The sequence below is a fragment of the Pogona vitticeps genome, chromosome 3 (genome assembly GCF_051106095.1).
Source record: "Pogona vitticeps strain Pit_001003342236 chromosome 3, PviZW2.1, whole genome shotgun sequence".
In the NCBI taxonomy this organism is placed as follows: domain Eukaryota; kingdom Metazoa; phylum Chordata; class Lepidosauria; order Squamata; family Agamidae; genus Pogona; species Pogona vitticeps.
Window position 1 is genome coordinate 224,869,560 of NC_135785.1, and position 16,150 is coordinate 224,885,709.

At 41.9% G+C, this 16,150-nt stretch overlaps 1 protein-coding gene across 1 annotated transcript in view; it reads right to left on the minus strand.

Moving 5' to 3' along the window:
• Positions 1–671: 671 nt before the first annotated feature.
• The window catches only part of NECTIN3 (nectin cell adhesion molecule 3), a 111,419-nt gene continuing 95,940 nt past the window's right edge, over positions 672–16,150 (minus strand). Inside the window, exons 8-9 of the mRNA XM_020809869.3 lie at positions 4,866–4,943; positions 672–3,160 (exon numbers count right to left, since the gene is read on the minus strand). Coding sequence (XP_020665528.3) covers positions 2,984–3,160; positions 4,866–4,943 — 255 coding nt within the window. The 3' untranslated portion in view covers positions 672–2,983. The remainder of the gene's footprint in view (positions 3,161–4,865; positions 4,944–16,150) is intronic.

The following is a 16,150-nucleotide window of genomic DNA, read 5'->3' on the forward strand; positions in this document are numbered from 1 at the left end:
ACTCAGAACCTGTAAATTCTGCATGAATTTATTGCAGTGTGGAGGCACAGCCAGAACGATACAAGAGTGAACATCTTGATGGATTTTGAATTAAAAAAACAAATTGAAGTTCTGAAACCTACACTTTAAGGGAGGCCCTAAAGACAGAAAATTTAAAACCTGTTTTGAAGTTTAAAGCAGTTGCAGTTTAAATGATGGCTACTATGTTGATTAGGTGACTTCTGCATTTTTATCAAAGTATATTAATGACACATACTGTATGTATAATCAAGCCTTAATAGGAGTGTTCTTATTCAGGCACCTTGCTAGCCAGCCTTGCTTTTTTCTGGGATACCGAATACTATTAAGGGTTCAAACAATCAGTACACTCTCTTCCACAGGCTTCCTTCTTTTCTTTCAACTTCCCAGCTTACGCAATGTTGCATGGTCCATGCTCTCTAGTGAGTTGGTGCAGTTCCCACTGGTCTGCTTAGAGGGGGGACTTTACTTTTGCAATACTTCTGCAAACCTTGGGTTGCCCTGTGCATGTTGACATTACTCCCTTGTTTGTCTGTGGCTCCATTTTTTGTTAGCACTGAATAATAGAGTTCACTGTTAAAAGGATATCAAGAAACCTTTTAAACCAGAATAAGTTCATTGCTTCCCAAAAGAAAACACAGCAGAACAACTACTTTGAAAGTTTAAATTGTTTATTTACAAAGCAGACCAGTAACTGAAACTGTTTTGCTGAATGATGAAAATGCACAACATAATGAAAAATAGGCAAATAAAGTCCAACCTTTGAAAGAGGTATACATTTAATGAATATATTTAATAAAGCTTACTTCCAATGGAACTGGCATTAAATATTTTGTATGCCTTGCAACATGTATTGTGTAATACATGGGTAATGATGGAAGACAAATTTAACTTTTAGAAAAGTAATAATCTTGCACCATGTTCTATTATGCTTATCAGAGAGGAAAAGTAATTAGGAAGGGTCCTGAAACTCTTCCAGCCCAAACTCTAAAGGAACTTAAACCAAATTCTAAATGTTCATTGGGGGTGCAAAGGCTCCTAAAAACTGGTGCCCAACCCCTTCTCACTGTTTTAGAATGCCATTGATTTTGAACATAATACAGAAATAAATTGAATTAATGGCTTCTGCCCATGCATACCAAAAACAGCTGAATGAAAACTGCTACCTTAACATGTTCTCAAAATATACAGAAGTTGGCACACACCAAAATATTTTACAAAAAATTTATAAACTATTCTTGGTTTGTTTTTTGGAATCAGAGCCAGCATTATTTTCCAGGGGAACTGATGTGCCAACAGAATGTCAGCCTTTAACTACTGTGTTTTTAAAATATGAGATACATCTTTATTAAGAGTTTAAACTCTCTTTTGCGTTTTATTAGATCCCTAGTTCCATCTCCTTTTTCCCCAAAAGGATATTTTTATATTGCAGAATTATGCAGGCAATTGTACAACTAAGACATGCTACGCTCCCATACACGTATCACTGAAATGCCTGCCTGCTTTGTAGGGGAATAATTGATTTATCCACCTTATTTACATAAATGCTGTGCATTAGTACCTAATTTGCATTTCAGAGTTACTATACAATTATTACTCTACTTATCTTGAGAAATATACTCAGAAGTCTGTTCAAATATTTATTTACATTTCTATGAACTCCATAAAACATATGACATAGTGCCACAAAATCAGAAAGAAGATTAACTGAATGTAGAGTTGTGGAACTCTTTCTGTTTATCTTATTCTTCTGTTGTTGGCAGCAGAAATGTAATCATCTGTGTTTACGTTTGCAAGTCTACAAAAAAGAAAGACCTACCAGGTGAAGCTAACTTTGAGCACCACCAAGAAGCAAACACATAAAATGGCTGATACATCTTGCAAGTGATATGTGAAGGATGAATGTGGAGGTCTTTACAGCTATATGATCATTGATTACATTTAAATGGATCAAAGGAATTAGCAAAAATATTTTGTATGACAAATACAGAAGAAAGCGAAACACTGTTCCCCACCCTAATTCAATTAAATAGGAAACAAAAACAGTTTAAAATAATTGTGATACATCACTCTTGCTACTATATTAACTTTTATTCATCTTTCTGTAGGACTTGTAGCCAGTCCTTCCTCTACCAATATTCCAATTGTTATTCATGGAATGGCAAATTAAGCAAATAACTAAGAAAATTTGGTTCAAGTGAAATGCTATTCATATGAAGACAAATCATAAAAGCTATGCAACATACAAGCCAGCTACTGAAAATTCCTTTGTTTTCTGAATGTGAAATCTTAGTCTGATGTGCAATAGGTTAAAAAACAGAACCTGTCATTTACAACTAACACAAGTCTCATTGATTTTAACAGCTCTTCCCTAGGTGAAACTAATACTGGATTTAGCTTATTATAAATAGGTGTGGCTGCTACTTAATGCAGAAGAACATGTGCTCTTCTTCTCAAGACATTCCTTTCAGTAACATTGCAGAACACATGATGTAATAATATCACACTGTGACTATCTGTACCTCTGCAAGCAGTAACCAGGGAGTAAGAGAAATGTATTACAGTAAATGATATGTGAGAAAGGAGGAAATTGTCAGTAGCATGATCATTAAGCACATTTTTCAAAAAGAAAGAATTCAGAGGGTCAGCTAGAAAAGCAGTCTAACTTCATTAATAACTGTATACTTAAGCTACAGATGAATAAATGGGTATGTCTTAAAATACATAGGGTACTGTGACTGATGCACTTGTAAATTAAAATAACAACTGAATATCAAGAACCACTGCTCTACAAACATTTAATTTTTTGTCACTATTCCTATTTCCTTTTGCTCTTCTTTCACAGAGGAAAAAAACAAAGCACTCAATGAACTTAGAACGTGCATTAATCTGAAATCCATGTGGTATAAAACAGTGATTAGACAAAGTCAAGTTACTTTCATCAATTCATAAGTGAGAAGTCAAATCACACATAATGTTCCCTGGGATTGATGTATACTCTTCCACTGCCTGGATTTGGATTATTCGTGTTGCTCCAGTCCTTGAAATTTGTTTGTTTGAAAGCTGGGTATATTTGCCTGCAACCGTCTTGAGTCAAGCAATTTTCATCTTCATAACTCAACTGCCTGCAGTTTACCATTTTCTAAAAATACAACAACAACAGATTTGTATGATACTGTGATAATCTATTTGGTTTGTTCATTGTATTGGATCATATTAAAAGGTGTACTCCTGCATCGTAATACTCATCAACAAACTAGATCTGCTAAAGTTTATGACGATGTTAACTTAAAATTATACAATTATGATTCATTTGTAAAATAACATATTCAATTCCATAAACATTTTTGTCAATGTACCTGTCACGATTCCCACGTGGCCCCTGCTTGTTTCACCACACTAGGAACTCATGCTACATGCCCCTCAGCTGCCAACAGTTTATTACATCATCATTACCTATTATTAATAATCGAGGTCCAGGTCATACGCCATTTTAAAAGAACCAAATAGAAATTGTTTATTGTTACAGAAATAGATAATTCAAGCAATGTTGTTAACTTTTAACAAACACCCTCCTTCATCCCCTCTCAACCACCACTTTCCCACCCAAATTCCCAAAACCCACACCAAACTCTTCAACTCTCTCTCAAAACTCCCTATCTAAACTCCCCCTCCTCCTGCTGAGTCTCTTATATCTCGTGACTCCACCCCTCCAGCACTCCCATTGGTTTATGCTGATAGCAGATGAATATTCGTGACCTGGGCAGATGCCACAGTACCCTTTGAAACAACATTAAAAATACAGTGGGGTCTCGACTTACAAACTTAATCCATATTGGAAGGCGGTTTGTAGGTAGAAAAGTATGTAGGTCGAATCTGCATTTCTCATAGGAATGCATTGAAAACCATTTAATCTGTATCTGCTCTTTTCCGTCCATAGAAACTAATGAGAAGCTGCTATTCCGCCTTCTACCAATAGAGGGGGATATTTTTTCTTTTTTTTTCCTTAGGTCAAGAAAAGTTCAGGAAAGGAGGGGGGAGGCAGGGAACAGTTTGCAAAGCATTTTTGAAATCTTTTTTTCCAATGAAGCCAATTTTAAAGCATGTTTTAAAACATGTTGTGCTGATTTTTTCAGCACAAAGACACACAGGCAGGAGTCTGGAACTCATACCTCAGCCTTTTTAGGTGCTGAGCAAGCCTCCCCAAGCCTCTTCAGAGCCAGCCGATCAGCTGTTAAGCGGGGAGAGGAGGGGGCAGGAGCGGAGAAAAGCACAAAATGTCTGCCAGGCTCCCTTCTGGGTGTCGTCTTTTATCTGTTTGCTGCTCTTTTTTCTGCAGTTCGGGGGCTACCAAGTCCTGGTAAGTGACTTTCTTTTATTTATTTTTAAGTTTCTGACCCTTTTCCCCCTCCAGAAGCCTCTAAGGGGAGGGAGGGGGCACTTTTTTTCCTGTTCGTAATTCGAGGGAAGTTCGTATGTCGAGTCCTTATTTCCCTATCGGGTGGGTTCGTAAGTTGAATTGTTCGCAAATAAGGGTCGTTCGTAAGTCGAGACCCCACTGTACTCAAAATAACAAAAAAGGGTGAGTTACACATTTTTATTTTTAGCTTCTTTGTCCTTAGGCCCTGTTCTTTCCAAGGAAGAAAAGACGGTACTACAATCAGGACAAAAGGGATATCACTCATTTATACTGAAAATAATTTACTTGTCCAACATGTCTGACCATACACAACTGTTCTTTAGAGCCAAACTGTTTAACCCACTGAACGAACAATGAAAGCAGCATTATACAGTATTTCAGAGAACCCTTTTGTTATATTCAGAGCACATTGAACAATATTACTTACTTTTTGCTGCCAATTTCCACCATCCTTTCCTCTGTATTGGTTTTCTCTGTACTGATTTTGAACAGAGAAATGTTCTTTCTGGAGGGAAAGAAATCTAATTTGGATCTTCTTAATGAAACAGAATTGTAACAAATGTATATTTCTTCAGAGCTAGTTTTTCCCAATTTTCAATTGGTCTGTCTCAAGAAGTATAATGAAAACAAACACACAAATGAAGAAGAAATATTGTGGCACATTTAAAATAAAAGTAAAGCAGATTTTTTTCAGTTTATTTCAGGAGTTTTCCATAAAATAATGCCACTGAAATAAATCTATTAGTCTTCAAAGTGCCGCAAGAGTTTTGTTTAGTTTCTGTTATACAGGTGCTATTGTTAAATCATTCACTGAACACCTAGACATGTATGTACCCCTAAATACTTGGTCATCTGCAGCCAGGTTTCAGGTACCCATCTCCCAAAGTCCAGCACTGAGAGACCCATCCTATCACAATAATTAGGTTAATGTTAGTATTATAGTTGAATTTGATTTTACATACTGTATATTCAATTTCATTTTGAATTTCAAATCTGACAAAATATAATTTCCCACAATTAAATGAAATACCGTATTTTTCGCACCATAAGACACACTTTTCCCCCATAAAACAGGGGGGTGGAAAGTCTGTGCGTCTTATGGAGCGAAGAAAACAGATTATATTTTCCTGTTTTCTTCTCCTAAAAAATTGGTGCGTCTTATGGAAAGGTGCGTCTTATGGAGCGAAAAATACGGTAAATGAAAAATGCATATGCATATAAATTGAATTTTTGTTATGTCACTGTAAAGTCATGTCCCGCTTTATGATTACCCCGCTTAACAACGAATCCGCTTGATGGTGAGTTTTTTGCGATCGCTTTTGTGATCGCAAAACGATGGTTTGAATGGGGTTTTTCTGCTTTGCGATGATTGGTTCCCTGCTTCAGAAACCGATTTTCGCTTTACGATGATCAAAAACAGCTGATTGTCGGGTTTCAAAATGGCCACCGGCTGAAGAAAATGGCCCCCCACTGTGCTTAGGGATGGATTCCTCGCTGCACAGGTCCCGAAAATGGCCGCCCCTATGGAGGATCTTCGCTGGATGGTGAGTTTTCAGCTCACTGGAACGCATTGAATGGGTTTCAATGTATTTCAATGGGCTTTTTTATTTCGCTTTACGTTTTTGCTCTACAGCGATTTTGCTGGAACAAATTAACGTCGTAAAACGAGGCACTGTATTACACTCAAGATATCCAAATAACACAATAAGTTTAAGTTTATTCTTCACTAATCAATGAGTTTATATCTCACAGTTTCTCTGGCACAGGGATGTCCTTATAAAAATCTGGAACTCAACAATTTGTTTTAAAATACTTAAGTTCCAACTATAAAAACACCTTTTCACATATCTGTTTTTCAGATCTATTGCTTTGCACATATCTGTAAAAAAGAAAAGAAAAAAGGAGACTGTTTAAGAGACTGTTAGTATTTTTTGAAGTGTCACTTGCTAATAATGTAACACTTCATAAATACTATTCATCTCTTAATGAAAACTATGTCTCTTCAATGTTTGTGGCTTATGAAGGCAGAAATGTACTACTGAATGAGAAAGCAAGCTATCTTATCTTCCATTTTGAGTCTGGCTCTCATACTGCCACTGTAAAACTCAAAATTGTTTTTACTAAAATGCACTATAAAGAGAGGTTACTTACCTGTAACCATGGTTCTTCAAGTGGTCATTCTGTGAATTCACACAAAAGGGTTAACCAAGCGCCAGCGCCGGTCCTCTCGGAATGTTCTCGAGCTGTAATAGAAATGTAACAATTGTAGGCTGCCTCCATTGCGCATGCTCCGCCCACCCAAGCCTCAGTTCCATTTATCCGCCACAGGTACCTAAACATGAGGTAAATCCAACAGTGACAGATAGAGGGGAGGCCGGGTGGGATTGTGTGAATTCACAGAATGACCACTTGAAGAACCATGGTTACAGGTAAGTAACCTCTCTTTCTTCATCGTGGTCTTCTGTGAATGCACACAAAAGGGTGATTAGCAAGCTTACTCACTGGACGGTGGGATGTCACTGGAGAATGGAAGTTAGAACAGCTCTCCCAAAACTTGTCTCTCGTTTGGCTTAGACATCAAGTCTATAATGGGTAATGAACGTTGACACATTAGACCATGTGGCAGCCCTGCAGATTTCTGGGACATCAACACCACGTACTAGGGCTGTCGATGATGCAACGGCTCTGGTTGAATGAGCGTGTAGACCTTCAGGCGGAGCCCTATGGTGAAGTTCATATGCCAACGTGATAGTGGAGACGAGCCATCTGGAGAGTGTAGAACTTGCTGTAGGTGAGCCCTTCTTGTGCCCAGAATAACAGATGAAGAGTCTGTTAGAGGTCCTAACGTCCTTAGTCCTGGACACATAGAAAGCTAGAGCCCTCCTGACGTCCAGTGTATGAAGCATGCGCTTGGCGTCAGTAGTAGGTTCAGGAAATAAAGTGGGTAAAGAGAGTGGTTGATTCAAATGGAAATCCGACACAACTTTGGGCAAGAAGGAGACGTCTGGGTACAACTGAACTTTGTCCTTGAAAAACTATAGGAAAGGCTGGTCACAACGTAATGCAGCGAGTTCACTAATTCGTCTTGCCGATGTAATGGCTACCAAGAACACTGTCTTAAATGACAACAATCTGAAGTCACAGGTAGCCATAGGTTCAAAGGGAGCGCGGGTAAGGGCGCGGAGAACTAATTGAAGAGACCATTGGGGTAGAGGCCGTCGTATAGGAGGTCTCAGGTTAGAAAGTCCCTTAAGGAAAGCCTTGACTGTAGGGTGAGAGAAAAAACCTGCGGAAGCAGAATCCTTAGGCTGGAAAGAAACTATAGCAGCCAGATAAACCTTAATAGTGGATAAAGACAACTGGAGATCAAAAAGGTGACGCAAATACAGTAACAGTGTGCAAAGGGACGCTGGGGATGAAACAAGTCCCCTATCCTCTGTAAACTTGACAAAACCCCTCCACTTGTGGGCGTACAGCCTGGTGGTGGAGGGTTTTTTGGCCCGGTCTAACACCTCCTTGATGAAGGGCAGATCCTCCACGCAGTCAATTGCAGAGTCTCTACGTCTGGATGCAGCACTGTCCCAGCATCCTGCGTCAGGAGGTCTGGAGTCAGTGGCAATTTCACAAATTCGGTGGACATATTCGTTAGAGTTGGGAACCATGTCTGCCGAGGCCAATGTGGAGCTATGAGGATTGCTGTCGCGTGAGACTGCTGAAGTTTGACCAGAGTCCTTTGGATCAACGGAAAAGGTGGGAAGGCGTAGAGGAGACCTAGGTTCCACTGAATCATAAAGGCGTCCCCCAGAGAGTTCTCGCCGATCCTGGCTCTGGACGCATAAGCAGTGCATTTCGTGTTGCGCTGCGAGGTGAACATGTCCACCGCAGGATATCCCCAAAGGTGACATAGGTCGAGGAACACGCGAGGGTTGAGTTCCCACTCGTGTGTCTGGTATGGGAGGCGACTGAGACGGTCTGCCAAGGTGTTGGCTGTGGTCGAGATGTGGATGGCTACGGGGAATACGTGGTGGAGATAACACCATTCCCAAAGATGTATGGTGAGATACAGCAGTGACTGAGAACGTGTCCCTCCCTGTTTGTTGATGTAGTGCATGGTCGTGGTGTTGTCTGTTATCACTTGAACACCACGACCTTGCACGATGGGAAGAAACGCCCGAAAAGCCTTGATGACCGCTAGCATCTCCAGGTGATTGATATGGAGATTCATTTCTTGGGGAGACCAGAGACCGTGTATCTTGTGGTGAGCGGAATGAGCCCCCCAGCCAATGGGGCTGGCGTCTGTAGTCACCTGTATCGTCAATTGTAGCGGCTTGAAGGGTCTTCCAACTTGAATGTGAGGGGGATAAGTCCACCACTGTAGCTGGCTGGCTAATTCCGGGGTAACTAGAAGGCGCTTGCGCTGACTGTCTGTCATGGGGTCGAACAGCGTGAGGAGCCATGACTGCAGAGAACGTAGTTTGAGCCGGGCGTGAGCTAGTGTTGAAGTTGTTGATGCCATCAAGCCTAGAAGATGTTGAGCATGCTTCGCTGTCACGCGTGCCCCCGGACGGAACCTTTTTATGGCGTTTCGAATCTTTTGTACCCTTTCTTTGGGCAGAAAGATCCTTGTCTTTGCAGCATCCAGGCGAGCGCCTATGTAATGTACGACTCTTGATGGCGAAAGGTGAGACTTTTTAAAATTGATAGTTAAACCTAGTCGTGGGAGTAATTGTAGGACAAATCTTGTGTCCTTCAGGGCTTGTCTTCTGGATCTCGATACCAGTAGCCAGTCGTCTATGTAAGGGTAGATGTGAATGCCCCTGAGTCTCAGATATGCTGCCACAGGAGCCATAACTTTCGTGAAAGTCCTGGGGGCTGTCGAAAGGCCGAAAGGTAGAGCAATGAACTGATAAATGGTTTCCTGAAAGTAGAATCGAAGATACTTTCGATGTAGCGGGTGGATTGTCACATGAAAGTAAGCGTCCTTTAAGTCTATGACTGTGAACCAGTTGTTTTTCCTTAATAGGTGAAGAATGGAGTCTAGAGTCACCATGCGGAACCGTCGGGGACGAAGGTAAGTATTTAGAATCCGTAGGTCTAAAATAGGTCTTATGCTGCCGTCCTTTTTTGAAACGGCGAAGTATCTTGAGTAAAAACCGTTTCTTAAATCCGAGAGTGGCACGGTATGAATCGCGGCCTTCTGAAGAAGGGACAAAACCTCCTCTTCGAGGGCTATGTTGTAAGCTGTACGACTTACATACCCTAAAGGTGGTAACTCTGTAAACTCTAGACGGTAACCGTGTTGGATGATATCTAAGACCCATGTGTCGTTTGTAATGGCGTACCAGCTTGAAAGAAACGGAGAGAGTCTTGTAGTGTTTGTAGGTAGAAGGCAACTTGGAGGTAAGTCAAAGATAATGCTTTGCTTTCTTTGCAGGGGGTTTGTAGCCCTGCCTACGCTGAGACTGCTGAGACTTATAACTTGGGCCAGAGGATGAAGCCTGCGAGGAACACTGATGTGGTAAGTTACCGTATGGTTTGAACTGCTGAGATGACTGTTGATATTGTGCATATGACCTACGCCACTGGAATTTATGATAGCGAGGTTGTGGCTGGATAGAGTACGATTTGGCTGTTTTCTTGGCTTTATGTAGCTCTTCTAGGTGATTGTCTGTTTTCTCATTGAAGAGACCAACAGCATCAAAAGGGAGGCTTTCCACCTTATTCTTAACGTCCTCCAGGATGTTAGCAGCCCTTAGCCAAGCGTGCCTGCGCAAGGTTACTGCGGACATTAGGATCCTTGCAGCAGCCTCCGCTGTGTGCCTAGTTGCTAGTCTTTGGTGTCTGGAGACTGTCTGGGCTTCTTCATAAAAATTCAAGAAATTTTGCCTAAGTTCGTCCGGGATGAGTTTTAGACCAGGCAACATCTTGAGCCAAAGTTGTTTTTGGTAGGCTCCAAGGGCAGTTTGGTAGTTAATGACCTTTAACATAAAAGCAATGAGGGAGTAGATTTTCCTCCCAATGACTTCTAGTTTCTTTCCTTCTTTGTTTGTTGGTGTGACATGGGACTTGCCCGTGGGTCTGGTGCAACTAGTGTCTACCACCAGCGAATTTGGGATTGGATGCTTAAGCAAGAATTTAGTATCCATCCCATGGACTCTGTAGAAGTTCTCCGTGCGGCGAGGCAAAGGAGGTGTATTAGCCGGTTGTTCCCAGCATTCCTTGATTATGTCCATTATTACTGGCACAAAGTTTAAACTAGGTGGTGGAGACTTCTCCTTGATGTCTCCAAATATAAGGTCCTCCTTGATGGGCATTGGTTGGTCCAATTCCAACTTAAGGGCTCTTGCCAGCCTGGTTAACATCTGGGAGTATGATGAAAAATCCTCCGAGGGCGAAGAACCATTGGCGTCTCCAATATCGGAACCCACAACTTCCCCTTCCGGGAGAGCATCTTGGGGAGGTTGCGCAGGTAGTTCTTGGTCCGAATCAGATGATAGGACAGATGAGGCCTCGTCAGGGTCAGACGAAAATACATCCCTTTTTGGTTGTCGACGCGGCTTTTCGACGTCGATGGTCTTGGTCGACGTCGAAGGTTGTACAACGGGAGGAGCCACGGGGGGTGGCTGTACCGGCAGAGCCGGCTGCGGCACCTGTGGTTGGGGCGGTTCGTGCTGTTTATCACCCTTTCCCCGATGTCGACGTCGATGCCGGTATTCAATTTGAGGAGAGGTGGAAGACGACGACAGGTAGATGTATTTGATCTTCCTGTGCTTTTGTCGACGTCGATCCGTAGACGTCGACGAAGACGTCGAGGAGCTGGACCGATGTCGACGCCGCTTCCGGGAGGACTCGGAGTCCGTCGAAGAGGAGGAGCTTCGTCGACGTCGACGCTTGTTGCGACGTCGATCGGAAGGACTACACTTCCTCTTCGACACGCGCTTCTTCGGTGATCTCGACCTCGATAAAGGTGGCGAGGTCGAGAGAGCCGGCGATCCCCGCCCAGGAGAGGATGGGCTAAGTGGGGGAGAGACCAAACCCGTAGTGACGGCTACGAGCTGGCTCGGCGTCGGAGAAGTGACTCTGCGCGGTAACATCGGCTCCACTTGTCGAGGAGGCAGAGAAGGTGCTGCATCCGACAAGGGCTCCCGGTCTCTCGACGAATCCTCCAGTAAAGGGGAAGGCAAGGACTGTGCTGATGAAGGCGGTAACACCGCAGCGTCCTTGGTCTTCTCAACGCCCTTTCCCCTGCTCTGTTTCATAGGTTTGGAGGACGAGACCGACTTCGCCTTGCTAGACGATTTTAGAGAAGGAATCATCTTCTTTGGAGGAGGTTTCGATGAGCAAGGCTGAGGGGAAGCATTTGGCTCGGACCTGGGAGTTGCTGACAGTGAGGCCATTTCTGAGTCCGTTGGCTTTGTGGCTGCAAGGGTGGACTCCCAAAGGTGGAGTTTCAGGCGCTGCTGCCTTGCCTTAAGAGCCGCTTTTGTAAAAGTCCTGCAATGGGGGCAGGACTTAGTCTGGTGAGCCTCACCAAGACAAAACAAACAGCGATCATGGGGGTCCTGGTGGGGAATCTTGCGATCGCAATCCACACAACGGCTAAAAGGCCCAGAAGGCATAGGCTAGAGTAGGGCCGTTAGAAGCAAGGGAGAAAAAAGGCGGGAAAAAAGATCCGAGGCAGTCAAGTCCCAGCGCAAAGCGATAGAATGGTCCGAAAAACAGTCCTGGTCACGGGCAACAGAATTAGTAGGCAGCGGTAGCGATCCGTGTCAAAAACTGAAAAATCCAAAAGGGAATTTAGCGAAAAAGAGCGGAGCTCGAAAGGAGAGGTCCCGACCGCAACGCGGAAAAATGTAACTGAGGCTTGGGTGGGCGGAGCATGCACAATGGAGGCAGCCTACAATTGTTACATTTCTTTTACAGCTCGAGAACATTCCGAGAGGACCGGCGCTGGCGCTTGGTTAACCCTTTTGTGTGCATTCACAGAAGACCACGATGAGGAATCTCTTTTAGGAATACTTATCCTACCTAAGAGGATACTGGAGAATTTACTAGCCGTTGAGCTTACATCTCTTCCCACCTCTTGGTTCCAATGTACTAACTGAATGGTAAGACAAGGCAAGGCAAATCAATCATCACATCACAGTTTTGGTTTCCTATTTTTGGAGGGATTGGATGGCATTCCATAATTTTAAGGAATTATCCTGTTTACATCACTGAACTTTGCATAAAATCTCCCTGAATTTATTGTACATGATGTACTAATGCCATAGTGATTAAGACAGATATGCAGAAGAGTGATTCTGCCATTATAAGACAGAGAAAACCATAGTAAAATAACTGGGTGGCACTTTGAAAATCAAAACTACTGCCGCCTTGCAGGCTTTTTTGAGTTTATTAAAGAAACAGCCTTATATTCTTGTGAAAGTTAAAAATTGTAATAATTTATTACACTATTTTAATTGAAATGTGGGACATATTGGATTTGCAATTGCAAATGAACAAAATTTATTTCAGCTTATTACCTATGATAGTATGTAAGAACTGTATCAGTCTCTACAGCAGAATGACTTGACTCTTTCATAGAGTAATCTTGCATTCCAACTCCTATGCATATTTTTCCAACTTTATTCTACTTTCTTTGATAATACAATCATGCAAGCCAAATATCACTTCATAATGTACTAAATAAATACCATCACTTCCATGATACTGCATGATTACGTCTGAATGGGCTATGCAGGGGAATGCCTAGACTGCATATAATCACTATTAGATCATGTCTAGAAGGTTTAGGCAGGCAGCTAGATCCACAAACATATTTATTTTCAAGTTAAGCCTAGTGTTCCAATTAATTTCAGTTGGACTACAGTTGTTTTTATGTACTAGCCTATAACTTTCTGGCATAGCTGATATTTTTGACAGCTCAATCACATTGTAGACAGAACCATACTACAGAGAGAAGCAACAAACCTTAAAGATTTTTCATATCAGTATTTCATGAGCTTAAAAATACTGAAAACATATTATTAAATTGCTGGGTACATGCATGAAGTATTGAGCTTTTCCCAGAAAAAAATTGAGCTAGGAAGCTGTAACTGCCACACTATTCTACATATCCCCCCAGGAAGTCAATGCACTTGCGATATCTGTCCTGCACCTTCTTAAGTCCCTGCAAATAAAATTCTTCCAACTGCTGGTGTAACCACTCATTTGCAGCATTAGTTACCGTCAGAACATTCCCAAATTGTTGTCCCTTTAGGTGTTTTTTGAGTTTGGGGAACAGATAATAGTCAGAATGAGCCAGGTCGGGAGAATAGGGTGGATAGGGCATCACTTGAAAGCCTAAGGAGGTCAGTTTTGCTATTATTTTACCTGGAGTGCATGACGAGGCATTGTCATGCAACAGAATGACACCTTGGGAGAGCTTTCCTCGATGTTTTTCCTTGAAGTTTTGCCTCAACTTCGTCAATAAAGCACAGTAATATTTTGCACTGATGGTTGAATCCTGTTGGAAGTAGTCCACCAGCAGAACTCCCTTCTTACCCCCCAAAACTGTTGCCATTTGCTTCTGCACCGACCTTTGCACTTGGAACTTCTTTGGCCTGGGGGAACCACTGTGCCTCAATTCCTTAGATTGTTCCTTTGTCTCAGGATCATAACAGTAGATCCATGTCTCATTACCAGTTACCAGTTTACCCAGGAAATCTGACTCATTTCTTGCAAAATGTTCCAAAACAGCCACCAATGACTCCACATATTTCCTCTTTTGTTCGGTTGTCAAAAGTTTGGGGATCCACTTTGCTGCTAGCTTTCTCATTTCCAAGTTGCTGGGGATAATGGCACCAACTCTCTCATGTGATATTCTCTGATATATAGCAATACTTTTGGCTGATATTTGGTGGTCCTCCATGATCATGTCATGGATGGCTTTCACATTTGCAGGCACAGAGAAAGAAACCGGCCTTCCACTGGGTTTCTCACTTTCAATACCAAAATGGCCAGTTTAAAAATTGACAACTCAACATTTAACTGTTGCATATGAAGGGCCACTGTCACCCATAGTTTGTGACATTTCATTATGGATTGGAGAACCAGGAACTTGATTATGGTCCTATGCTCTTCCACACTGAACCTTTCTGGAGGTGCTGCCATGTTCACTTTGGATCGGAAAATGAAAGTTAAAATCATAGGTAGTTGATTTTTGCACCGTTGAATATAGACAAATTGGCCAATACACCCTGCATTTTATAGTTTCCTAGCTCAATTTATTCTGGGTAAGGCTCAATACTTATCAGCACCCCCTCGTATATTGCCCAGGAATACGTGATCAGAATTAGAATTAAGAATATAGAGGTACCTCCCTGGAAACGTCCATGGCCAAAGCTATGCTGCAGATTGCTGATTCATATTCCCAGCCAGACTCCAATGGCTCTGAGAACTCAGGGGCTGAGATTGTATGAAAAACATATTACGCATAGTCATATGCTACCACAGAGAAGGTAGATTTCATCCATCATGCTGTGGTTTGAGCTGGCTCTAAGAAAACTCCACATTAAGATTTATTTATTTATTTATTTATTTATTTATTTATTTATTTATTTATTTATTTATTTATTTATTTATTTATTTATTGTATTTATGCCCCGCCTATCTAGTCATTTTGACCACTCTAGGTGGCTAACATGTTGCTGCTGTGCTAGTCAATCGCTATAACAAACACTTGCCTGTAGTGTTATGTAAGTAGCTAGTAGGCATACAGACTTGGATAGAGTTTTAGAAGTAGTAGGCCATTTGTGATGCTTGTTGGAAGAGCCACGCTACAACACATTCATTTTACTGTTCTTGGACAAGGAGCCAAAAAACTAGTACTGTGGTAGGACCATATTAAGTAGCACAGGTCTAGATCAGTGGTTCTTAACGTGGGCGATAATGCCCCCCAGGGGGCGATTTCATTTTTCAGGGGGGCGGTAGAACGAAAAGAGGCGGTGTGGGGGCGCTGGAGCAGAAGGGGGGGGTAGGGGGGCGCCGGAGCAAACCAAACCTGTGAAGATGGCTGCAGCCTTTTTACAGTGTGCATGAATATATATTTTCCTACAATTTTCATTTAGTTTCAGACTTTTTGTCTTGAAATTTTTAGTTCCTGCATTTGTTTTTATGCCCTTTTTATATTTCATCTTGCGTCTTAAAATTCACTTGCCACTAAATCATTAAATGTTACTTTTTGGGGGGCATTTCATTTTCTTGGAATTTAATTTTGTTTTCAGGGATCATTGGATTTAAGTGTCTTAAATAAATAAATAAATAAATAAATAAATAAATAAATAAATAAATAAATAAATAAATAAATAAAAAAAAAGATATCATCACCGCGGGGAGGGGGGGGGCGATGATAACTTCTTCAATGGCTCAAGGGGGCGTTTCTTTCAAAAAGGTTAAGAACCACTGGTCTAGATAATTACAGTTCATGGAGGGCAGGCAGGGAAAATGCCTGCCTCAGACTGGAAGTGAAGATGGGTAGGCATAAATGAGGAAGACAATCTAGCTTTCCCCCGCAAAAACAACTTATAAAGAGGGGAGGTGTTACAGTCAGCTCTGATGTCACCTGTCCTTCAAGGGTTTGGAGGGAAAGATGTCATCCAATGGTGGTCGGAGGGCGGGACATCAGGGGGAGGAGCTGTGTTGTATATATAGAGAGTGAGAGTTTGATGT